The 26,324-nt window shown below is 36.0% G+C and overlaps 1 protein-coding gene across 1 annotated transcript; it reads left to right on the top strand.

The window, feature by feature from the left end:
- Positions 1-8: 8 nt before the first annotated feature.
- gatb (glutamyl-tRNA(Gln) amidotransferase, subunit B) lies at positions 9-25,939 on the top strand. The gene is made up of 13 exons (XM_067404877.1): positions 9-297; positions 5,632-5,782; positions 5,919-6,032; positions 11,331-11,529; positions 11,618-11,740; positions 14,853-14,966; positions 15,916-16,000; positions 20,632-20,676; positions 22,313-22,505; positions 24,200-24,333; positions 24,818-24,896; positions 25,019-25,153; positions 25,366-25,939. Exons 1-13 carry the CDS (start codon positions 134-136, stop codon positions 25,489-25,491), a joined length of 1,662 nt encoding a protein of 553 aa, XP_067260978.1. The 5' UTR covers positions 9-133; the 3' UTR covers positions 25,492-25,939.
- Positions 25,940-26,324: the final 385 nt, after the last annotated feature.

The following is a 26,324-nucleotide window of genomic DNA, read 5'->3' as shown; positions in this document are numbered from 1 at the left end:
CCGGAAACTTTGACGTTGCGCCACTAGCATTGTGGGAGTTGAAGTTTTGTCTTCGTCATCCTGCGGTACACCAGCGAGTTCCTGGAGGCTTTGTAAAACTACATGCACCAGCTGCCCAAACACAAACACAAGCATGGCAGCCTCCTCTTCAGGATACAGCAGAATGCTCTTTAGCCTGAGAAAATATACTAATAAATCACGAAGTTTGTATCATATTGATACTTTTAGTTTCGTGATAAGGACAATATGGACATCCAGATCAAAAAATCAACTTAAGGCCAAAGTACAGACTAAAAGGTAGGCATTAACAATGTATATAATGTAATGTTGTCTACTGTAAATAGGAGGTTGATAAGTTTGGAGACGGAGACACAGGGATTGTTACATTTGTCATCAACATGACACACTGAATCTGAGTAATAGTCTTTCTCTGATTTAATCGAACTTTTTAAAGGAGTGTATGTGTGCTGCTGACAGACTGCAGACTGTAAGCCCACACTTGATTGCTGACCTTGACTTTACATGTGCCCTGAAAAATGTTCATAAAGTATATCCCATTGATGGATACTACAAAGAAGAACAGATGGTGTTTGTTAGGGTTAGGGTAACTCATTAATTAAAGCACTTTTTTTTTTTTTACTTCAGTTAAGAATTCTTAGGGTAGGTTTATTTTTCTCAGTAACCATATACAATCTTGGATATAAAAATTGTATTAATCAAATTTAATCTGTAAAATCAGTAAGTTGGTTATAATTATAGCATCATCCTGACATTCATGAAGAACACCATTTCAACAGTTTATTGTTTAAGTAAAAATATGACGATAATGGAATTTAGTTTTGGTGACAGAATTTACAAACACATTCTATTTAATTAGGGTTTTAAACTACATTACCATTCAAAATATTTTAGAAGAAGTCCCTGAATAGAAATAAGCTGCATTTATTTGATAAAAAAAAAAAAATGAATAACAGCAATATTGTGAAATATCATTACAATTAAAATAAATAACTTTTGTCTACTCTAATAGCTATATCTTAAAATGTAATTTATTCCTGTGATTACAAAGCTGAATTTTCAGCATCATTACTCCAGTCTTCAGTGTCACATGATCCTTCAGAAATCATTCTAATATGCTTTTGGTTCTCAAGTAACATTTCTTATTATTATCAATGTTGAAAATAGTTGTGTTGTTTATTATTTTTGTGAAAACATGATAGATTTATGAAAGATATAATTTTTCAGGATTCTCTGAAGCCTAGAAAGTTCAAAAGAACATAATTTATTTTAAAAAGATATTTTTTATGTGTTTTTAAATGTCTTTACAGTCACTTTTGATCGATTTAAAGGATTAGTTCACTTTCAAATAAAATTTTCCTCTCCCCCATGTCATCCAAGATGTTCATATCTTTCTTTCTTCAGTCAAAAAGAAATTAAGGTTTTTGATGAAAACATTCCAGGATTATTCTCCTTATAGTGGACTTTAATGGCCTCCAAACGGTTGAAGGTCAAAATTAAAGTTTCAGTGCAGCTTCGAAGGGCTTTACCAGATGAGGAATAATGGTCTTATCTAGCAAAATGATCTGCCATTTTCGGAAAAAAAATTAAATGTATATGCTATATATAGACAAATGATCGCCTTCCAAGTGGTTCCTTTAAAACCGCACTTCCGTATTCTTCAAAAATCATGCGCTGTATGTGCTACGCCTTCCCTACTCTACTTACGGAAAAAATGGAACTGGCGCTGCGTTCATTCTGTAAGTTCAATAGGGAAGGCATAGGACATACAGCGTAAGAATAATCCTGGAATGTTTTCATCAAAAACCTTGATTTCTTTTCGACTGAAGAAAGAAGGACATGAACATCTTGGATGACATGGGAGTGAGTAAATTATCAGGACATTTTTATTTGAAAGTGAACTAATCCTTTAATGTGTTGTTGCTGAGTACAAATATTAATTTATTTTATATAAAAAAGTCTTACTGACCCCAAATTTTTTAACGGTAGTGTAAGTATTTGAAACCAACATAAAATCCAATGTTCTTGAACTTTTGACTCGAAACATAATAGTTACTGAGATACATATTTATTTTACTAAGTCCTTTTTCTTTTTTACAGTTGCATATTTTTAATTGCATTTTTTAAACACAACCACTATGTTAAGACTCTATTTTAAAAACTAGTTTGACAAACTGGCCATTAGCCAAGGGGTCTACCAGTCTACATTTTATGCAACTGACTTAAAAAAAGTTATGACCAGTCTTGAATTTGAACAGCCAGTAAGACTAGCAGTTTATGCAACCAACAACTGTTCTCACCAATATTAAATTCTTATAAAATAAACTTTGATTTATATATCTTCATATACATTGGGTTACGGAAAGTATTCAAACCCCCTTTCCTTTTTTCACTCTTTGTTATATTGCAGACATTTGCTAAAATCATTTAAGTTCATTTTTTTCCTCATTAATGTACACACAGCACCCCATATTGAAAGAAAACCACAAAATTGTTGACATTTTTGCAGATTTATTAAAAAAGAAAAACTGAAATATCACATGGTCCTAAGTATTCAGACCCTTAGTATGCTGTAACACTCATATATTTAACTCAGGTGCTGTCCATTTCTTCTCATCATCCTTGAGATGGTTCTACACCTTCATTTGAGTCCAGCTGTGTTTAATTATACTGATTGGACTTGTTTAGGAAAGCCACACACCTGTCTATATAAGACCTTACAGCTCACAGTGCATGTCAGAGCAAATGAGAATTATGAGGTCAAAGGAACTGCCTGAGGAGCTCAGAGACAGAATTGTGGCAAGGCACAGATCTGGCCAAGGTTACAAAAAAATCTGCTGCATCTAAGGTTCCTAAGAGCACAGTTGCCTCCATGATCCTTAAATGGAAGACGTTTGGGACGACCAGAACCCTCCCTAGAGCTGGCCATCCGGCCAAACTGAGCTATCGGGGGAGAAGAGCCTTGGTGTGAGAGGTAAAGAAGAACCCAAAGACCACTGTGGCTGAGCTCCAGAGATGTAGTCGAGAGATGGGAGAAAGTTGTAGAAAGTCAACCATCACTGCAGCCCTCCACCAGTCGGGGCTTTATGGCAGAGTGGCCCGACAGAAGCCTCTCCTCAGTGAAAACACCTGAAAAAACACCTGAAGGACTCCAAGATGGTGAGAAATAAGATTCTCTGGTCTGATGAGACCAAGATAGAACTTTTTGGCCTTAATTCTAAGCGGTATGTGTGGAGAAAACCAGGCACTGCTCATCACCTGTCCAATACAGTCCCAGCAGTGAAGCATGGTGGTGGCAGCATCATGCTGTGGGTTTTTTTTTTTTCAGCTGCAGGGACAGGACGACTGGTTGCAATCGAGGGAAAGATGAATGCGGCCAAGTACAGGGATATCCTGGACGAAAACCTTCTCCAGAGTGCTCAGGACCTCAGACTAGGCCGAAGGTTTACCTTCCAACAAGACAATGACCCTAAGCACACAGCTAAAATAATGAAGGAGTGGCTTCACAAAAACTCTGTGACTGTTCTTGAATGGCCCAGCCAGAGCCCTGACTTAAACCCAATTGAGCATCTCTGGAGAGACCTAAAAATGGCTGTCCACCAACGTTTACCATCCAACCTGACAGAACTGGAGAGGATCTGCAAGGAGGAATGGCAGAGGATCCCCAAATCCAGGTGTGAAAAACTTGTTGCATCTTTCCCAAAAAGACTCATGGCTGTATTAGATCAAAAGGGTGCTTCTACTAAATATGAGCAAAGGGTCTGAATTCTTAGGACCATGTGATATTTCAGTTTTTCTTTTTTAATAAATCTGCAAAAATGTCAACAATTCTGTGTTTTTCTGTCAATATGGGGTGCTGTGTGTACATTAATGAGAAAAAAAATGAACTTAAATGATTTTAGCAAATGGCTGCAATATAACAGAGTGAAAAATTTAAGGGGGTCTGAATACTTTCCTTACCCACTGTAAATTCATATTTTAATGGAATTGAGCTGCTAATGTTTAAAGCATTATATAATTGTATTTTAATACCCGATGTACAGTTGTGGCCAGAATTATTAACCCCCTTCATAAATATGATCAAAGACGACTCTAAAAATAAATCTGCATTGTTTTTCGTTTTGATCTTTAATTTATAAAATTAGCAAAAATCTAACCTTTCATTGAAGGAAAAAAATTTAAAGTGGGGGGGAAATAACATACATTTTTTCTCCAAAACACATTGCCCACAGTTATTAGCATCCTTTTATTCAGTACTTTTTGCAACCTCCTTTTGCCAAGAGAACAGCTCTGAGTCTTCTTCTATAACGCCTGATGAGTTTGGAGAACACCCGAGAAGAGATCAGAGACAATTCCTCCATACAGAATCTCTCCAGATCCTTCAGATTCCCAGCTCCATGTTGGTGCTTCTTCTGTTCAGTTCACTCCACTCATTCTCTTTAGGGTTTAGGTCAGGGGACTGGGACGGCCATGTCAGAAGCTTCATTTTGTGCTCAGTGACACATTTTTGTGCCGGTTTTGATGTTTTTTTTGGATCATTGTCCAACCACAGCCCATTATAAGATTTCTAGCAGAAGCGTCAGGTTTTGATTTTTTATCTGTTGGTATTTGATAGAATCCATGATACCATGAATCTGAACAAGATGTCCAGGACCTCCAGCACAAAACAGGCCCACAACATTAAGGATCCAGCAGTATATTTAACCGTGGGCATGGGGTACTTTTTATCCATGTGTGCACCACCCATTTGGTGGGTTTGCTGCCAAGAAACTCTTGTTTTAGTTTCATCTGACCATAGAAGCTCGTCCTCGTCCAGTCTTGTCTGACAACTGAATATGCTGGAGATTGTTTCTGGATGAGAGCAGAGGATTTTTCTTGAAACCCTCCCGAACAACTTGTGGGGATGTAGGTGCTTTTGATAATTTTTTTTTAGGCTTTCTGAGATTCAAGACTCAACTAATCTCTGCAATTCTCCAACTGTGATCCTTGGAGAGTCTTTGGCCACTTAAACATTCCTCCTCACCGCACATTAGGATTATTTAGACACACGTCCTCTTCCAGGCAGATTTGTAACATCTTTAGTTGATTGGAACTTCTCAATTATTGCCCTGATAGTGGAAATGGGGATTTTCAATGCTTCAGCTATTTTCTTACAGTCACTTTCTATTTTGTGAAGCTCGACAATCATTTGCTGCACATCAGAACTATATTCTTTGTGTTTCCTCATGTTTATACTCCTGTGGAACAGGAAGTCATGGCTGGACAACTTCATGTTCATGATCACCCCGGTGAATGGGAATATACTTCAGAGATATTTTACTCATAAAAAATTCTAGGGGTGCTAATAATTGTGGGCAATGTGTTTTGGAGAAAAACATTTATTTCTTAATGTTATTTTCCCCCCACTTTCAATTCTTTTCCTTCAATGAAAGGTTAGATTTTTGCTAATTTTATGAATTAAAGATCAAAATGATAAACAATGCAGATTTATTTGAGTCATCTTTGATCATATTTATGAAGGGGGCTAATAATTCTGGCCACAACCCTATTAGAGTAACTGTAGAGTGTCACCAGTTCTCACCAACTCTTCATCTCTTATGCTACATTTTCTAGTCTTCCTCAAATGGTTGGTGTTGTGGGTCTGGAAATCCACGCTCAGATTCAGTCCACATCAAAGCTCTTTTCTGGATCTTATGTTAGATTCTTGGCTCCACCAAACTCGCTCGTCTCACATTTTGATGCTTCGTTACCAGGAACACTGCCAGTAAGTGAATTGAATTAACATAAAAAATAACATTATTTTTTTAGATTCTCTTTTTGATATCAATCTAAATCAATGCTATTGTAATTTCATTGCATTTATAAATGCTATTGAATGTCTTGCTGCTTCATTTCCTAAGGTGCTGAACAGAAGATGTGTGGAGGCTGCTGTATTGACAGGCCTTGCTCTCAACTGTACCATCAACAGGAAGTCACTGTTCGACAGGAAGCACTACTTTTATGCAGACATGCCTGTGAGTTCCCTGAGCTGCACACTTCTGGGTGCTTGATACATTTGTCAGCGTTTCTTAGTTTTATCTTCATATTCTAAAGCATAGAAGTGCTGATAATACAAATGCAATAAACAAGAACATCTCTCTTATGCTTCCAACTCTATGTGGTTGTTATTTTTGATTAGCTGCTTTATAGATCCATCGTTTGTCAAAGAGACGTGCACATATATCCAGTGCATCACTCTCTCTTTTCCTGAGCTTTAATGAAGAAGTGATGGCAATCCATGCTGAACAGGCAGGAAACCGAAGAGCTGCCACTAATGTAGATGAATAACAAGTGTCCGCTCTTAAAAGCTTAAAACATTCAAGCTATGGTTCGAGCAATGTTTCAGCTCTTGTATTGGATTTGTGAGGCCATATAGTTGTACAAGTGTTTTTTTTTTTTTAGACATTTAGAAACATAAATATGTTAACAAGCACTACAAACCCACCTCTTGAAAGTATATCAAGAGCTTTATTTGAATAACGTTTTCCCTTAAAATTTGAGTTGATGAGTTTTCCTGTTTGGTGTAATAACATTTAATGTCCTTGTAATCCTCTGTAGTCCCATTTAGCCACTTGTTAGCAACTGCCTTTTTCAAGACAAGCAAAAGCTATAAAAAATCATTAGGGGGTATTACTGATGTATTTTATGCAGTAGAATAAAACATGAAAATATCTTGAGCTTGTGTAAACCTCAGACCTTATTTCAGCATTTAACCTGAAACCCTTTTAAAGGGGTGGTTGATTATGATTTAACTTTTTTAACTTTAGTTAGTGCGTAATGTTGCTGTTTGAGCATAAACAAGTTACGATGCTCAAAGTTCAATGCAAAGGGAGATATTTCCTTCTACAGAAATAGCTTTTTAAGGACTAAAACAAATGGATGGTAGGGACTATAACAAGATTCTTCACAGGTTGGTAAAAAACCCCAAAGTTTAGAGAAGAGGAAGAGTTGTTGTTGTAGAGCGTTGTTATCATGCCGTCATTTTACACCGGACTGCTTCACAAACGAGGGTCAATTCAATGCTGGATTTCCCCAAAAGATTAACATGATGGCACATGCTAGTTGATGAGTTGATTCACCTCCACAGCAACTACATAAGTTTATCCACTAACCATTCAGAAATGTCCAGATGCATTCTAAAAGTTGTAACTTCTTCCTGAAACTCTCCATCAGTGTCCGACTCCGGTCTGAACAATTTAAAGGGGACCTATTATGCCCCATTTTACAAGATGTAAAATAAGTCTCTGATGTCCCCAGAGTGTGTATGTGACGTTTTAGCTCAAAATATAAAAGATAATTTTTTAAAGCATGTTAAAATTGCCACTTTTTGGGGTTGAGCAAAAACGCATCGTTTCAGTGTGTGCCCTTTAAATGCAAATGAACTACTGCGCTCAGCCTAAGAGGGCGGAGCTTCAAGAGCTCATTCTCTGGTGTCAGGAGTCAGTCAGGACTCAGAAACTGTGAATATATGCTGCATGGAGATATAACAGGTATAGTTTAGTTCAGTTACGGCTATAACTTATATTTTCTTCTTTCTACTATATTAATACAAGGCTGTTGTAGCGGACCCTGTCCGAATGATGGCCAAAGCTATACAGATGAGTTTTATGATGTTTATTGTACTTCACACAAAAGATGAAGCGTACATTTTCAATTTAGAAAATTACTGTAAGAGCTTAATAAAACATAGTGCAAGTGTGCATTAAAATATTATCCATAAACTCACTCTCCCTTGCATTATCATCAACATACACAGCGAATTACACAGAAACACTTGTTACAACTAACAGTAAACAAATATAGAAAGACCTTATGCCTTTTCGGGTGGTGTTTAATAAACTGGTAAACTTTATATCTGTAAATGGACTCCGATGAACTATAATAAAGTGCTCTCGCCTTCATTACTGCCGTATCCAGTATCACTCTGGAGGCTGTAAGATTGATCACGAACAGTTTGTACTGATCTAACCTCTGTTTTGTATTGTCCCTTTGTATTGACATTCATTCACTAAGCAGTCCGGTGTGAAATGATTTGCGCAGACATTTCGGTAGAGTTGAGGGAGCATTTTCTTTGAAAACAAAATGAATGTACAACTCGCTGTGAACTCGCTCAGGACGGTTCTATGTTAAAATGGCAGTGTCTGTAAACATGCGTGGGCGGGGCTTGTGGCTTATGTGACATTATGTCACATTGCCAGGAACCTGAAAACGGCTTTTTCTGATACACTGCTTATGATTTATGGGGATTTAAAAAAAAGGAGTGGTTGGATTTTTATCATTATAGGGTGGTTGTGTACACACACTGCCAACACACATTTATGTCCAAACACCATGCAAAAGTGAATTTTGAATAATAGGTTCCCTTTAACTCTGAACACTGTTACTGACGATATTAATTTGGCTGTGTGAGATTCTCCAAACTTCACAGACACATTCTGGGGACACCAGAGACTTATATTACATCTTGTGAAAAGGGGCATAATAGGTCCCCTTTAAAAAACAAACAAACAAAAAAAAACATTGATTTCCAGATGATGGAAACGGAAGTGCTAAAATGCTAACTTTACATATTTTGAAAAACAATTAGCTATAAGTCTACAGTATAATATACAGTATATATACAAATAAATTAGTTGATTTTAAATGTGGAGTGATTTCCAATGTTTTATGGAAGTGGTGGATTACTGTTGAGTCAGATTGCTGCATTTCTTGCATGGGAACAATGCCTTCTCTTATTGGTAGATCTCTTTTGAGCAGTGTGGGTAATGTAGTACTCCATTGGGAATTCTGCAACTGAATCGGATGTTCTTAAAATGAAATTGTGTAGCTACTACTGAAGCTATCTCTAGCAACCCCAGAGCTCAAGATACCCTTGAAAGGTTTATATTTATCATCATTAAAAATTGAATAATAAATGGGATTTTTTCCCCCTGGAACACAAATGTTGTGCTCTCGAGTCCTTTTAACAATCCTTTGGCTAAAGTCCCTTTACAGATTGATTTATTTACATCAAAGCATCATATTTGAAAACTAGATACGTTGATATCTCTTGTGGTAAGACACAGTGTGTGAAATTAACTTGTAATTAAATAGCATTATTAGACTAAGTGCAAATGTCATTTTAGTTCAGTCACAAAATAATGGCAAAACAAAATATTGAATACTGTTTTGAATTCATGGATATATTTGGACTGTTATACAAGTGATTTGTGAGGTATGACCTCTTTTCTTATGCATTTTGTAATGCTATATTACCAAATGGACTGCAAAACCAATTTTAAGCCAAAATAATCAAAGGTAATCAAGAACTTAAAAAGAGAGAGTCTGAGTTGGCATTGAGAAAGCTCAGATATTGAACGGGAGGAGGGTATCTTTGATTTCTGAGGAATCTGTCACTCTTCATTAGTGCCAATTAAATTTCTTTGGTGCTTACATTTGTTTGTTTTCTGTGCCGGTGATGAATTAGTTGATCAGGTACAGCACACAGATGGTAATGGATAATTGCTTTTTTTCTTTCCTTTACTCTTTTGCATGCCAATAACTATGATAAATTTCTAGTGGCTTTTGGTCATGGTGTTGCCATAGCAACAGTTACGAGTGCTCTGTTTTGCTTCACAGTGAAACTAAAGGAGGTTGAAAATGTAGCCAGATAACAAGTATCTGTATGCAGTTTCATTTTGTCATAACCCTAATCCTGGCCTTTTAACCCTGTTCAACACCAGATTTGATCCTGATGATGGTTCTTCACTAAAGACTTCCATGATTATACAGTATCGATGTTTTAAGGTCATTCAATTAGATTTCAAGTCAAGTCTGACCCAAACCAAAGCAGTGGCTTTGATGCTACAGTCACTCCCCTAAAATAAAAAAAGGCAACTATATATTTCATGTTTAAAGAAATACCCAATTTATACTGTGTAAAAAAATAAATACTCTACCATTTAAATGTTTGAGGTTGGTCTGGTTTTTAAAATATTTTGACAGAAGTCTCTTATGATTTTATTTGGTCAAAAATACAGTAGTATTGTGAAATTTTATTACAATTCAGAATAACTGTTTTCTATTTAATATATTTTAAAACAAAATGTATTCCTGTCATGACAAAGCTGAATTTTTAGCATCATTACTTTTCAGTCTTCAGTGTCACATGATCCTTCAGAAATCATTCTAATATCAATTATCATTGTTCAAATCAGTTGTTCTGCTTTATAGTTTTGTGGTTCCCGTGCTGAATACAATTATAGAAACTTCAAAAGAAAAGCACTTATTTGAAATATAAATGTTTGGTAACAATGTAAATTGTAAATGTCATTTTTGATCAATTTATTGCATCCTTGCTGAATAAAAGTATTCATTTCTTAAAAAATATATATATATATAAATGACCCCAAACTTTTGAACAGGAGTGCATGTGGAAAATATTTAGTTTCTATTAAGTTCTACTAAGGGCTCATTTACACAGAACACATCTTTACATCTAAAAACACAAGACGTGGCGTGGCCGTTCACATGAAACACATTTTCCCATTCCAAAGCGCTACTTTTCCATTGTTTTTCTATGTAAACGCGCCATACGGACATGCAAAACCGTTGCGCTCGCTTCTGTCGTCTTTTGAACCATCTCGCGCATGACATGGCGTTCAAAAAACACGACATTCAAGTTAAAATCAGTTCAACTTTTAAAAAATGCATCTTGAGACCGTTTTTTCAAAGCAAAAATGCGTTCTGTGTGAATGAGCCCTAAAAGACTGTTTTTTTTCTAACTCTGTATTTTTAGATGTATAAACCCGCAGAGAAAAATAGCAGTATGGATGTCAATAGAATAAAATAATTGTGATTTAATAATATAATTTCAGACCAGTTTTTAAAATGCAGAATGAAAATGTAACAAAATCTATTAATATTGTTTTATTATTATTTTACGTGGCTCTCCTAGCACTCGTCTGCTGTTTGGAAACCCCTGGTCAGAAACAGAAGAATATTACTGTAACAGATCTATTTAGATCTAGATTAAACTTCTGTGTAGCAATTCAAATTGTCTTGACAGTGACCATTGCTTAGTTGTGTAACAGTTGTGTGTGTGTGTGTGTGTGTGTGTGTGTGTGTGTGTGTGTGTGTGTGTGTGTGTGTGTGTGTGTGTGTGTGTGTGTGTGTGTGTGTGTGTGTGTGTGTGTGTGTGTGTGTGTGTGTGTGTGTGTGTGTGTGTGTGTGTGTGTGTGTGTGTGTGTGTGTGTGTGTGTGTGTGTGTGTGTTTGTGTTTGTGTTTTTTTCAGGCAGGCTACCAGATCACTCAGCAGAGGCTTCCCATAGCAGTGGATGGCACACTGGTCTATAGTCATTTTGAAGGTCACAGAAGGAATCAAGTTGTAACCAAGAGTGTGAAAATCAAACAGATCCAGCTTGAGCAAGACAGTGGAAAGAGTCTCCACGACATTGAACGGAGCCAGACTCTTATAGATCTCAACAGAGCAGGTGCTGCTGCTTCACTCTTATACAGAAACATAATGACTGTATCTTTGTGGACAGGATATGAATGAAGGCTGTGTCTCTCTGTCTGTAGGTGTAGGTCTGATGGAGCTGGTGATGGAGCCAGAGATGTGTTGTGGAGAGGAGGCAGCAGCTGCCGTCAGAGAGCTTCAGCTCATCCTGCAGGCTCTGGGCACCTGCCAGGGCAACATGGCCGGTGATTTAATACACCCCCTACAGCTAACATTGATCAGAACCTTTAACGTCTACACACATTTATTCCCATGAGTTGGTATCAGACACAAATCACATTGCTTGCACCAACGTTATTAGTAATCCAGTTAGTAATCCACCCAGGACCCATAAGAATGGGCCATATGGCTGCAAACCTCTATATCTTTCAGCCATTTGGTTATATTTAATTTATCTCAATATTTATGTCAGAAGAACATCATTTTGACCAAACAGCCCCTGTCAAAAGATAGATTTGTAGAAAATGTTTAATGCAATAAGTAAAATACAGTAAAACTAAATCATACTAATATTAAATTAATATTTTAACAATTAAAAGGGATAGTTCACCCAAAAATGAAAATTCTGTCATCATTTACTCACCTTCAAGTTGTTCCAAACCTGTATGAATTTCTTTGTTCTGCTGAACACAAAATAAGATATTTTGAAGAATGTTGTTAACCAAACAGTTGATGGACCCTATTTTTCCCCCGTACTCTGGAAGTCAGTGTTTTCCATCAACTGTTTGGTTACCCATATTCTTCTCATAGATGCAAACTCCTCACCTTTCAGTGACAACTCACCTTTTTGAGATCAAAATAGGTCACCTATGGGATTTGCATAGATCCAATGAGAAAGTGTTCTTATGGGATACTCTTTACTTTAAAAATGATGTCTATAAATAATCTGAGATATGTGAATGTTGAAGAGAGAGAGTTTGCAAACAGTTTGCAGTTCAGCTCAGTATTGCCATCTAATAAGCCAATATTGTCCTAAATATCCTGCATAGCACTTCATCTTTTATAACATGAGATTTTAACTACAAAAGTAACTACAACTGACCATGTAAAGCAAATAAAAATCCATGCGGAGCGTGCCTCCGCCCCACGCAATGTTCCCTCCTTTCCCCCCCCTATCCCTGTCTTCTAAATATCTTCTTTTGTGTTCAGCAGAAGAAAGAAGTTCATATAGGTTTGGAACAATTTGAGGGTGGGTAAATGTTGACAGAATTTCCATTTTTGGGTGGACTATTTCTTTAATACAATAATTTACTATGCAAACACTTTTGAGTAGGCAAATGAGGTGTTGAATGAGAGCTGATTCACTGAAAAGGACAGTTTGAACTAATTTACAGAGATTAGTTGAACCTGAACTTTAAATTTAGGTTTGCTATTAAAATATCTGTTTAAATAAGACAGGTGAAGATTGCATTATGCCGAAAAAGCATGTTAAAATGATCACAATAATCATAATGTTGCTTAATTTTATATCGGCAGCAAACTCTTTGCAGATATAGTGTTAATAAGCAGTAGAACAACCAGTCCAGTACACAGTGTTCCATACATCACCAAGATGTCTATTAAAGAGCAAATCATGTGGAAAGCCTTGCACACTATTTTTGTGTTAAAATGTTCTGATAAACATGGACTCGTGTACATCTTAAATCATGAATATTGCAGTAATGTCTGCTAAATGCCAACATCTTAACATACAGTGCTGCTTGAAAGTTTGTGAACCCTTTGCAGAATCTGTGAAGATTTAACAAAATAAGAGGGATGGTCCACAAGACAAAAAAATAGCTGAATTTATAAAAAACGGCCCGCTCAAAAGTTTGTGAGCTCTTGATTCTTAATACTGTGTGTGGTGACCTGGATTATCCACGACTGGTTTGTTTTTTTTGTGATGGTTGTTCACGAGTCTCTTGTTTGTCCTGAGCAGTTAAACTGCCCCATAGTTCTTTCCAGCAGTGACTGTATGATTTTGAGATCCATCTTTTTACACTGAGGACAATTGAGGGACTCAAACACAACTATTACAAAAGGTTCAGACATTCATTGATGCTCCAGAAGGAAACACGATGCATTAAGAGTCAGGGGTGAAAACTTTTGAACAGGATAAAGATGTCCCAATTTTTCTTATTTTGTTTAATTATCTTTTCTTTTCTTTTTTTTACATTTAGTACTGCCCTTTGGAAGCAACAGTAGACACTTAAATGTTTGCCAGAAGACAAATTAAGTACAATATTCCTTGATCTTCAAATTCAAAAAGTTTTCAACCCCCGGCTCTTAATGCATCGTGTTTCCTTCTGGAGCATAAGTAAATGTTTGAACCTTTTGTAATAGTTGTGTTTGAGTTCCTTAGTTGTCCTCTGTGTGAAAAGTCAGATCTCAAAATCATACAACCATCACAAAACAAAAAAACAGTCGTAGATCATCCAGGTAACCACACACAGTATTAAGAATCAAGGGTTCAAAAACTTTTGAGCAGGTCGTTTTTATAAATTCAGCTATTTTTTTTGTCCTGTGGACCATATGTACAAAAAAAAAAAATGTAAAATATCTTACTTAGGATAGTGCTAAATAAAAAATAACATGAATATTGTATGATCCCTCTTATTTTGTTAAAATTATTCACATTTTCACAGATACTGCAAGGGGTTCACAAACTTTCAAGCAGCACTGTATATTGTAATTTTCACAAAATTATGTTTTTTACAAATCTAAAGAAAAAAAGAATCTCTAAAACTGAAAAGGCACACATATATATGATGTCTTGGCATTGTAACACATATTATCAGGTTGGATATATAAGCATAAAAGAACTGTAGATACCACCCCCCATTTTCCAACCAATGTGTAAACACTTTTCCCCCTTTCCAGCTTCACTAGTATTTGTGCTTTGAATGCACTGAGATGTATCTTAGTCACAGTTTCAGTTGCACACTTTAAGAACATTAAGGAACATTGATAAAATGTAATGTTTGTCTAGGAGACACAAATTCAAATGAGAAAATAACTGACCTATTCCTCAACCCTTCTTAACGTGTCACCGCTCAATCAACCTATTGTCTTCCTGTGATGAAAAATTCAATAGCTCTTGTTTAATCAAAAACCCCTGAAGCAAAATACAGCAAATTGTTTATCTGTTGCAGACTATTCAACGGTGCACTCCAGAATACAGTATTTCATGCAAATAAATCATTCAAATTCAAATGTATGCACTGTTTGTTAAGCAGGGTTTTGAGAGCTGTGGATGGTTGAATTGTAATGACTGTTTAGAGTGATTCACATCAGATCCCTCTTTCTTTTCTCTCACAGAGGGGCAGCTTAGGGTTGATGCCAATGTGTCCGTGCATCGACCTGGAGAGCCTTTGGGAGTGAGGACAGAGGTCAAAAACATCAACAGTGTAAGGCACCTGGCCAAAGCCATAGGTAAGGATATGTCTAACTGATAATGAGAGAGAATTTTATGGATATCAAGATCTGCCTGTTGGTTTGGAGAGGGTTTTTCTGATTTAAACACAAGTGTACAGTAAAATCTCTTTGCCGCTCCTCAGTACAGCAAGACGTGTCGAGGGAATGAAATAGACTTTTAGCCAGTGGGTTTCAGAAATCTTTTAATCATGCTGCACTCGTATTCACACACACACGCAAAGCACTTTAGTAATAACTGGAAATCACTTTTCTTGTATGGTTGTCACATTTAGCCCAGCATCAGTTGAGTGTATGTGTGTAATTATGCCAGAGCTGAAAGTCAGACTGCAAACTCCAGATAAGAAACACGAAGAATAAGCATTTTCACCTCACTCCGTCTCTGTCTCGTGTTAAATGCTCTGTCAAGTTGTGCACCGCTGAATAAAGGCTGCAGAAGCCATCATCTCTGCCGCATTAACACACACACACAATCACAAAGTTGTGTGTTTGAAACCAGGAAATCTGACTGATTTGATCCAAGAAAATGAATGCTGAAGACACACATAAACATGCCTGTCAAGGACGAGAAGATTAAATAGTAGTGTCAATGAAAGAAAGAATAAACATTGAAAACGGGAAAATATTTAATCGCTGAATGTGACAAGATTCTTTTAAACCCCATTTTACACTGTTCCCCGAGAGAAAGTTTTGCAATTAATATGTAATACGTTTTGATTTGATGTCTTGAAAAGACAGCTATTATACTTGTTTAATACTGCACATTGGCTTAAAACTAAAGGACTACCAGTGGTTTTCTACACTACTGCAATTTCCCCCGAAAGCTCGTTTAAGCAGTCATGAGGAAAAATGCTGATGTGCAGCCATCTCAAAAGTACTTTAGGGTCTTTTGTTGGCAGAAGGTTGTGGTTAGAGTTTGATTGGACCTCTCTTGATACATGTTCCATAGACTACGAGATCCAGAGACAGATGGAGGTTCTACAGAGCGGTGGGACGGTTCTTAATGAGACCCGAGCATTTGACAGCAAATCTGGGTAAGGGGGCCCAGAACAGGCAGATTTCTACAAGCACTGCATTCTCTTGTGATATCAACTGGAACAGAGCAATGCAATTAGACGAGCTTTGTTTTACATGGTTTGAGTCTCAGATTCTATATTGGTTTCTTATTGCATTTTAAACCCACAGCCACTTAAAATTATTCATGTTGGATTAAATGTTTAGCGTCTCATGGCTGATCACACACATTGAACACATTGAGCTTCTACTTCAGGTTTAGTCAGTGTTTCTGTCAGAATTTTGTTTTTGCAACAGAGAAGCCCATTTTCTAATGGTAATGGCAGTTTATTTATATAGCACAATTGAATACAACCTACACTGTCCAATGTGCTTTACAATAGCTAAAAACACAGAAAAACACAAAAAGTAAAAAAAACAAAAAACAAAAAAAATATATTAAGCAATAAAACACATACAGATAAAATAGACTAGAATTAGTGCTTCAGCGTTATAATATAACAATAAAATACAATGTAAGGGTGCTTCAACATGTATTATATGCTTTGTCAAACAAATGTTTTTAACTTAGATTTAAAAACAGATGAAGATGAAGCCAGTCTAATAGAAATGGGCAAATCATTCCAGAGTCTAGGGCTAACTACAGAAAAGGCCCTGAAATTTTAACCTTGATTTAGGGATAGACAGGAGTCTCTCATTAGACCACCAAAGTGATCTCGTTGGATGGTGCTCAGTCAAAAGGGTGGAAAGGTAACTCTTAAACGGTTCAAACCAACCATATAAGAACATAATACAATGCCAAAAAAACAACCAATCATAATGCTGCTAATTATTGTTTCACAAGTTATTGCTTTGATTCGAGCTGGACATCACTTAAAGTCAAGACTTGTGGTTCAGTAAGTACACCGTTTGAAAGTTCAGGGTCAGTAAGATTTTTTTAAGAAAATAATACTTTTATTCCTAGGATGCATCAAAATTGACTGTACATTTTTTTTTTACATAGTTATTATATGATAAAAATATTATGAAAACCTCAGTGATAAATAGAATGCGAACAAATGTTTAATAATATTAAAATGTTTATTGTGTAGGGTTAGGGAAAGGTGTAGGGAGGGATTTTATTCTCCCAATAAGGCAGCATCCATTTAATAATTTTAATAAATATAATCATTTACACTCTATGATATTATTGCATCCTGTTAATGTACAAAAATACTGAGGTGCAAATAGTATCTGCCAATATAAAGTATAGATAGCATCTAATTACAATTTACTCTTATTGCAAAGTACTAATACTTTTACATGGTGTAAATAGTATCTGTTGCAAATATTAAAATATAAAAAAAATATTAAGCAGCACAAGCACAACTGTGATAATAATTAGAAATATTTCTTGAGCACCAAATCAGCAATGATTTTTACATTTTTGAAGGATGATGAGACACTGAAGACTACTAAGCTGCTAAACGTCAGCTTTGACATCAAAGGAATACATTATATTTTAAAACATATTATAAAACATATAATTTTGAACGATTGTGCAACTCAAGAACCACTGTGATTGATTCAGTGAGTTCTTCAAAGGATCCATCATACAAACCCGATTCCAAAAAAGTTGGGACACTGTACAAATTGTGAATAAAAACAGAATGCAATGATGTGGAAGTTTCAAATTTCAATATTTTATTCAGAATACAAGATAGATGACATATCAAACGTTTAAACTGAGAAAATGTATCATTTTAAGGGAAAAATAAGTTGATTTTAAATTTCATGGCATCAACACATCTCAAAAAAGTTGGGACAAGGCCATGTTTACCACTGTGTGGCATCCCTTCTTCTTTTTATAACAGTCTGCAAACGTCTGGGGACTGAGGAGACAAGATGCTCAAGTTTAGGAATAGGAATGTTGTCCCATTCTTGTCTAAAACAGGCTTCTAGTTGCTCAACTGTCTTAGGTCTTCTTTGTCGCATCTTCCTCTTTATGATGCGCCAAATGTTTTCTATGGGTGAAAGATCTGGACTGCAGGCTGACCATTTCAGTACCCGGATCCTTCTTCTACGTAGCCATGATGTTGTAATTGATGCAGTATGTGGTCTGGCATTGTCATGTTGGAAAATGCAAGGTCTTCCCTGAAAGAGACGACGTCTGGATGGGATCATAATGTTGTTCTAGAACTTGGATATACCTTTCAGCATTGATGGTGCCTTTCCAGATTTGTAAGCTGCCCATGCCACACACACTCATGCAACCCCATACCATCAGAGATGCAGGCTTCTGAACTGAGCACTGATAACAACTTGGGTTGTCCTTGTCTTCTTTAGTCTGGATGACATGGTGTCCCAGTTTTCCAAAAAGAACTTCAAATTTTGATTCGTCTGACCACAGAACAGTTTTCCACTTTGCCACAGTTCATTTTAAATGAGCCTTGGCCCAGAGAAAACGCCTGCGCTTCTGGATCATATTTAGATATGGTTTCTTTTTTGACCAATAGAGTTTTAGCCGGCAACGTTGAATGGCACGGTGGATTGTGTTCACCGACAATGTTTTCCGGAAGTATTCCTGAGCCCATGTTGTGATTTCCATTACAGTAGCATTCCTGTATGTGATGCAGTGCCGTCTAAGGACCCAAAGATCACGGGCATCCAGTATGGTTTTCCGGCCTTGACCCTTACGCACAGAGATTGTTCCAGATTCTCTGAATCTTTGGATGATATATTTGGATGATATTATGCACTGTAGATGATGATAACTTCAAACTCTTTGCAATTTTTCTCTGAGAAACTCCTTTCTGATATTGCTCCACTATTTTTCGCTGCAGCATTGGGAGAATTGGTGATCTTCTGCCCATCTTGACTTCTGAGAGACACTGCCACTCTGAGAGGCTCTTTTTATACCCAATCATGTTGCCAATTGACCTAATAAGTTGCAAATTGGTCCTCCAGCTGTTCCTTATATGTACATTTAACTTTTCCGGCCTCTTATTGCTACCTTGGAATGTGTAGCTCTCATGAAATCCAAAATGAGCCAATATTTGGCATGACATTTCAAAATGTCTCACTTTCAACATTTGATATGTTATCTATATTCTATTGTGAATAAAATATAAGTTTATGAGATTTGTAAATTATTGCATTCCTTTTTTATTCACAATTTGTACAGTGTCCCAACTTTTTTGGAATCGGGTTTGTACTTATTAAAACTAATAACGTTCATTTGTTTGTGAATCAGGCTACATTTGTCACGCTGTTTTTTGTGTGTGCAGCCAGTGAAGACAACACAATAGACAGACATGTTGTCTTGGCATTATTTTGTGATACACAGTTTTTTATGTTCAATTTAAACTGCAAACTGTTTTCTTTTGTTGTGGCTCTGTAGATTGTGCAGCACTGGCAAATAGTGATTCAGGAAATATTGCGTTTAGTCATAGGCAGCATACTTTTCCCTTGGTCTTTTTCCTGTCCATCTGTGACAAAAGATGAATGTGGTCATTTGACCTCAGTAGTTCTGTCATGTGTTGACTTGTACACATGGCAGCACCAGACACACATACACTAACTCATGCTCTCCACAGATGACAGAGCAGTATTATTGTGAGCATCTGCCCATGAAATACAAGTCTCATCTCACAGCTGTGTCCTCCTGCTCTTGGATATGATCTGCTCTGCTAGCACAAACCACCAATCTATAAGTGCTTAGTACACAACCTTCTGGTATACTTTATTCTAATTGGTCAATCGCAGCAGTCAAATATCTTTGTATAATGGCCACAAAACTATAATTGACTTTTGGTCTCTTCTCACATAATTTCAACAAAATTTAGGATCCATTCATGTTTTATTTGGTTAGTAGCCATGCAATTTATTGGATAATGTACAATGAGCTGGTTGTTATATCTAAATAAAGCCCATCAGGTTGATACAAAAGCAACATAACACATAACCCAAAAAGTTTTAATTAACGAAAAAGGGAACCTCTCTGTGTGTGTGTGTGTGTATATATATATATATATATATATATATATATATATATATATATATATATATATATATATATATATATATTACTACAATATATATATATATATATATACATGTAAAAATGTATTAAAAAAATTCACATTTATTCAAATTCATGCAAAAAATTGTTTGATAAATTGTTAAAATTGTTTACTATTGTCACTTCATTGACAAAGCTATCAGTAGAATTTGTAACTGACAAAGAACAAAGGTAAAATAATTATCATAGTTATTATAAAACAGAACTTGTGAAGTCATAATCACTCAATGTTGATTTATAATGTATAATCACTTAAAATGGTAGGTAATAAGTTAAATAAACATAAGAAGTTTATTAAAAAGGCATTTGTATAACGACTGTTACTTGTTTTATTGCGGTTTTGTCTGTTGATTACTGAAATTAAATTACACATTAATAGTGTCGCTATTAAGTCCTGGTTATCATCTAGTAAGTACGCTAATTATGAGCACACCACAACTCCTGCATGGTAATAATGACCAGCTGACTGTACATGTAAATTCTAAATTCCTGTAAGAACCTTCCATCAGAACATACTTTGCTTGTAAGTTTTTTTTTAAGCTATATAACTTATTTATTTACATCTCTCTCTCTCTCTCTCTCTCTTGCCAGTAACACAATTCCAATGAGGGATAAGGAAGGCCTACAGGACTACAGGTGAGTATAACCTTCCAATGAACCCTGCAGGGAAGTGAAATCTGCTCCATCCTGTGGAGTGCTACAGGGAGGATAGATAAAGAAAAACAGGAGAGGACACTGGAAAGAGTGATGAAGTAAAGGGGAGATAGTTCAGGATAAAAGGATAAAAGGAAAATAGGTGAAAGGAAAGGAAAGCAGCAGAAAATACTGACAACTTTTAGACAACAAGGGAGTAGCATGGAGATGGATAAAAATGAATATGGTGCCATGGAGGGAAAGAGTGTGATCGGGGGGACAAAATAGAGGAGGAAGAGGACAGGAAGACAAGTGACAAGTGTTTGTATGAAGGACTGAAGATGCATCACCTGTGCTGTGATAATGCGGCTGTAGATCCACATAAATGAGGAGGGAGGGAAGAGTGGGTGAAAGTAGTAAAGAAATGGAGCAAATCATGCAGTGCCATCTACAGACCGTGAGCAGAACCTTTATAAATGATTGGAAAGCCACTTTCCATCTACACACATATAACTTTAAATATATATACATATATCTATATATACAGTCAAACCAAAATTTATTCAGACACCTTGAACATTTAATTCATTATTACAGTTTATTCACTATAGTTTAAAAAAATGATAATAAAATATGACAAGATCTCAGAGATCTCAGATCTCAATCTTAATTATGTCAGATACTTAAGCAAAACATGGTCAGATCAAAGTGTCTGAATAATTTTTGGTTCCAAATTTTTATCAATTTTACTGCTAGTCCACTGTATGGAGAATTTTTAATAATAATATGTCACAGTTTACTTGATTTTGTTATCATCGCTTACATAAATGAGCTTTAGTGTCCTGCACCCACTTGTTAAAATATATCAAAAATATCTGAATAATTTTTGGTTTGACTGTATATATATATATATATATATATATATATATATATATTCAAAAGAGTTTATATAATTGAAAACAGTTATTTTAAATTGTAATATTTCATTGTAGTATTACTGTTTTTTCATTGTATTATCATTGTACTGTATTATGAAATAAATGCAGTCGTCTTTCAAAAACTTGCAAAACATGTTACCGAATCATACAGTATTAATGATTGGTTAGCTATGCAGAAAGAAGTAATTTCTCTGTTTTCAGTTTTGCCTTTTCAGCCGCATTTTTTTGAGAAACAAATGTGTAATGTGAATATATCCATTCTGATTTGGTCATTTTATTAATCTGAGACGTGTCCGCTGACATTCAAGCAACGATCAGTACTCTCCTCAGCTACAGTACGACGCAGGAAAAAATATATGCATGTGAGTTATGCTTATTTGTAAATTGATCAAAACAGGAGTTAGTTTTATCACATCAATCGTTAAATTAATTATTAATACATTTTTAAAGGGGGCTCAGCCTCCCTTGCCTCTGATGGACTGCTGGACATGTGTGGCTGGTTTAGGTTGAAGAGGAGTGTGTGACAGACAGAGAGGGCTAGAGATTAGGCCTTGAGATGACACACGCCGTCTGAACACAACAAACGCTGGCTTATCTGTGCACCTGATAAGAACACGCTCTTGTGTTTCCACACATGACCTGCTTGAATCACGCCTTCTGTTGTGTTGTATGTACATACATTCTCTCGCTTTATCTCTCAGGTTCATGCCAGAGCCCAACTTGCCGCCACTGTTTGTTTATGAGAGTGAAGCTTCAGTGCCTGCTGGTGTTGACCCCACCCAGGCTGTGGTGATTGACAGGCTGAGTACCCAGTTGCCAGAGCTGCCGTCTGTGAGGAGAATGAGGCTTGTGGAGACGTACGGCATTCTGCGGGAGCACAGCTTCACGCTGGTGGTGAGAAAGTCTAAATGCTAGCTATGCATGCTTGTTTTATGGCACACATTTCCCATCAGGCACTCTGATCCTTTTAATTGAATTAATTCCAATTGTATTTTTAACATTGTCCAGTTGTAAGCACTATGATTTAAAATCTCACAGTTGCAATAGAGGGTATGCATTGATGTCACTTTCCCGCAGGAACACGCCCTCCTTGGCTGCACTGAGTGGCAAAAGAGCCTGCTGCATGACTGGGAAAATGCGAGTAAAACATACTATTATCAGTTTAAGTTAAAGGCAGATGGACTTGATAGTGTTCCTTACAATTTACTAAAGAACAAGTGATCCATGGATGTTGACATACAGGCCCAGGTATCGTGCTTAATGTGCCTGGTTTTGACTCTGGGAAATACATAAAGCAAATTTGCTTCTGAACGCTTTATATATAAATAAATTATAGAAAGGTCTAAATCTGGGTGATCACTTATATCAGTGTTCTATGTATCACCATATTGTCCAGCCCTAAAATTTGGATGTTTTTTAATAAACTGACAAAAACTGTAAAATTATGAAGAATATAAGATGGTAAATATTTAACTGATGAGTTGTCAGTACAATATATAATTATTAAAATGGTATGGTATATCATGGTATATCGTATATGGTATGAATTTAACCCAAAATTCAACATTATGACACACTGATAACTGCAAATTGTACAAGTCTAGTTGTTTCTGTGAATCGCAGCAATCCATTTGCTTCTCTTTTCTGTATCCTTTGGCAGCCTGTAAAAATATTCTTGTCAAATCTACAGTTAATCACACAACCATTTCCCATTGTAGATGTTTCTTGTCTGCCACTCAGCTGCTGACGGTGACATCACGTGCATACACATATTATTTCTTCAAATAGTGAATCATACCTTCATATCTCACAATTGTAATTCTCACAATTGCATAATTATTCCTTTTAATTGTGAATTTATATCTCACAATGGCAACTATTTCATCTAATTACAACTTTTTTCTTAGTATTTGCAACTTTTTTAACTGCATCTATCTTATAATTGCAACTATTTATATATATATATATATATAATCTATATATATATCTATATATATATTTATATATATATATATATATATAATCTTACAATTGTGAGCATTTCTCATAATTGTGACTTTATTCCTCGTAATTGCAAGTATTTCTTGTAAATGTGATCTCACAATGCCAAATATTTCTTATAATTCTGAATTCATCTAACAGTTACTACTATTTCTTGGAATAGTAACTTTATTCCTCGTAATATCTTTATTTGTTTTAACTTTGAATAGTTTTAATCACAACTTCTCATAATTGTCTTGATTTCTAACAATTGTGACTATTTTTCATAATTGCAACAGTATTCCTTGTAACTTCTATCTCACAACTGCGACTTCTAATTCGTCTTTATGTCTCACAATTGTGACTTTATTTCTCATAATTGCAACTTTATTTGATAATTGTCAATTCATATTTCACAATGTGACTTGATTTCTTAAAATTTCTCACAATTGCATAATTGCTGTATGGTTTTGTTCACAATCTTGTGAGTTGGAAACAGGCTTCCATAGTTTTGGGTTAATCTTATCATTTGTTATACTTTTTTACTTTTTTCACAGATACTTATTCATTTAAAAGACTCAAATTATATAATAACTATTCAATTTCAGAATGAGGACGGGCTTATGGACTACTTTGAGAGTGTTGTTCAGATGACCAAGGCAGAACCGAGGAAGGTGATTGGCTGGGTGATGAATGAGCTGATGGGAAATCTGAATATTCAGAATCTGAAAGTCTCTCAGAGGTGAGCCAGCACTGTGAACAATCATTCAATAGCTTTGATAGATCCAACACATTGGAAAATAAATTAGAATAAATAATTCCAAGAAATTGGGAGAGAGGAAGTGTGACTTGTGTGTACACGCCGGGGGCTTATTTCCAGTCTGTTTGTTTTATTCCTTCTCACCAATATTGTTTCCAGTCAGTAAATAATAAATAATGGAGGCTGCGTTCACTCCGTGCCTAGGGATGTATATACGGGAGTGTTTTTCTGGGACTCCAGCTCAGTGATCAGAAACTGCCTCAATGATCATCTCTTGTTTTCTTGAACTCACTAGTGTATGAGTAGGGCTAAATTGTGTGAACACACAGAAAGAAGCCATGTTTAACCAATCCAGTAATGAGTTCTCCTGGGCTGGGTCATAATATTTCTAATTCTTGCTCACAGAGATATTTTTTCTCACATCTCTCTCTGTTCTTTCTAACTAATCTCTCCCTTTCTTTCTTAGTCCCATCTCTCCATGTGCTCTTGCTGAGCTGATCAATCTTGTGGAATCGGGTCACATTTCTTCCTCGACTGCCAAACAAGTAAGAGAGAAAAACAAATGGGGAAAAATCCTTAATTTGGCTAATTGACAGATGTTCAAGTCATGTTATGTGATGTTCTCTGTAAACCACTGGCCTGTTTTGTTTGTACGTGGTGAGCACAGGTTTTCCAGGAGATGTGGAAAGCTCCAGAGAAGACAGTGGGCCAGATAGTGAAGGAGCAGAATTTGTGGATGATAAATGACAAAGAGGAGCTACGAAAGATCTGTCAGAGGGTTGTGGACAGTCATACTGAGGAGGTAAATCCAGACATTAGTTTGTCTTTATTTTGAGCTAGTACAAATATAAAATGTATAAAAGATGAACTGCTTGCCAAGAATAATTTGTACACTATTCCTTCAAATTATTTTATTTTTGCATCTTCAGATTATCAGAATAACTCTATTATTAACTAGTTGCCAACCCTGATAACTGGCAAACTAATTTTTGTAAATTAATTTTGTTGTTGCAGGTTCAGATTATCAGAGGGGGTAATAAGAAAGTATTGAACAAATTGATGGGTGAAGTTCAGAGAGAAACTAAAGGCAGAACTGACCCAGTCCAAGTCAGAGCCATACTACAGGAAATGATCTCATGAACTGCCTAGCATGCCTATTTTGAGGGTTAATGCCGTGTTCTGGACATGCGGCCTAATGGTGCAATGGACTTTACATTTAATAGCCTCTGTACAGTCGTTCCAGAAATGTGTCTCTACTGTAAAATGTATTCATTAAACGTTTTGATAACAAAAGTGTTTCATGCAACATTACTTTGTGTTGTTTTACTTCTAAAGATTTCAGTATTTAATTCATCACAGCTCAGTTAATTCTGGCCTCTGAGACATTTATCACTCAATGATCATTGATTCCTTAATAGTCAGGCCCTGTGAGAAAAGCTTGGGTGTGCACAGAATCTTTTTGTGCTTCTTTAATTTGTTTGCAGCTCTGTATAGATTTTCTATCAGAATTGGATTTTGTGGGATTATTCGTCACTTTTAGACTTTAGCAGGTCAGGCCAAGGTTGCCTGAAACTTCTGATGTGTAATCACCATTAGCCATTGCTAGCACAGTCAAGGTCTTCTGGCATGAAAGTTCTGCTGGCAGAGTGATTGAAATAAATGCAATGTTTTTTGTACTTCTAAGACTACAACTTTTTTCGGTCAGAACCAACATATTTACATGTAATCTGGATTACGTGATCAGATTCCAAACATTAAGTGCTTGTAGTTAGATTATATTACATTTTAAAATACTCGTAATCAGACTAAAGTTACTTTTTTTATTGAATACATGGTTACATATTATCCTCACAATGGCAGTAAATTATTCATAATTCATTGATTCTCCCTACAATTTTTTTTAAAATTTTCTTTCTAAAAAAAGCCTGCTTATATACTTTCAGAAAGTCTTCCAGGTTTGTGTAATTGCACAC

The sequence above is a fragment of the Chanodichthys erythropterus genome, chromosome 12 (assembly GCF_024489055.1).
Source record: "Chanodichthys erythropterus isolate Z2021 chromosome 12, ASM2448905v1, whole genome shotgun sequence".
NCBI lineage: Eukaryota > Metazoa > Chordata > Actinopteri > Cypriniformes > Xenocyprididae > Chanodichthys > Chanodichthys erythropterus.
This window is presented reverse-complemented; position numbering and strand designations above follow the sequence as displayed.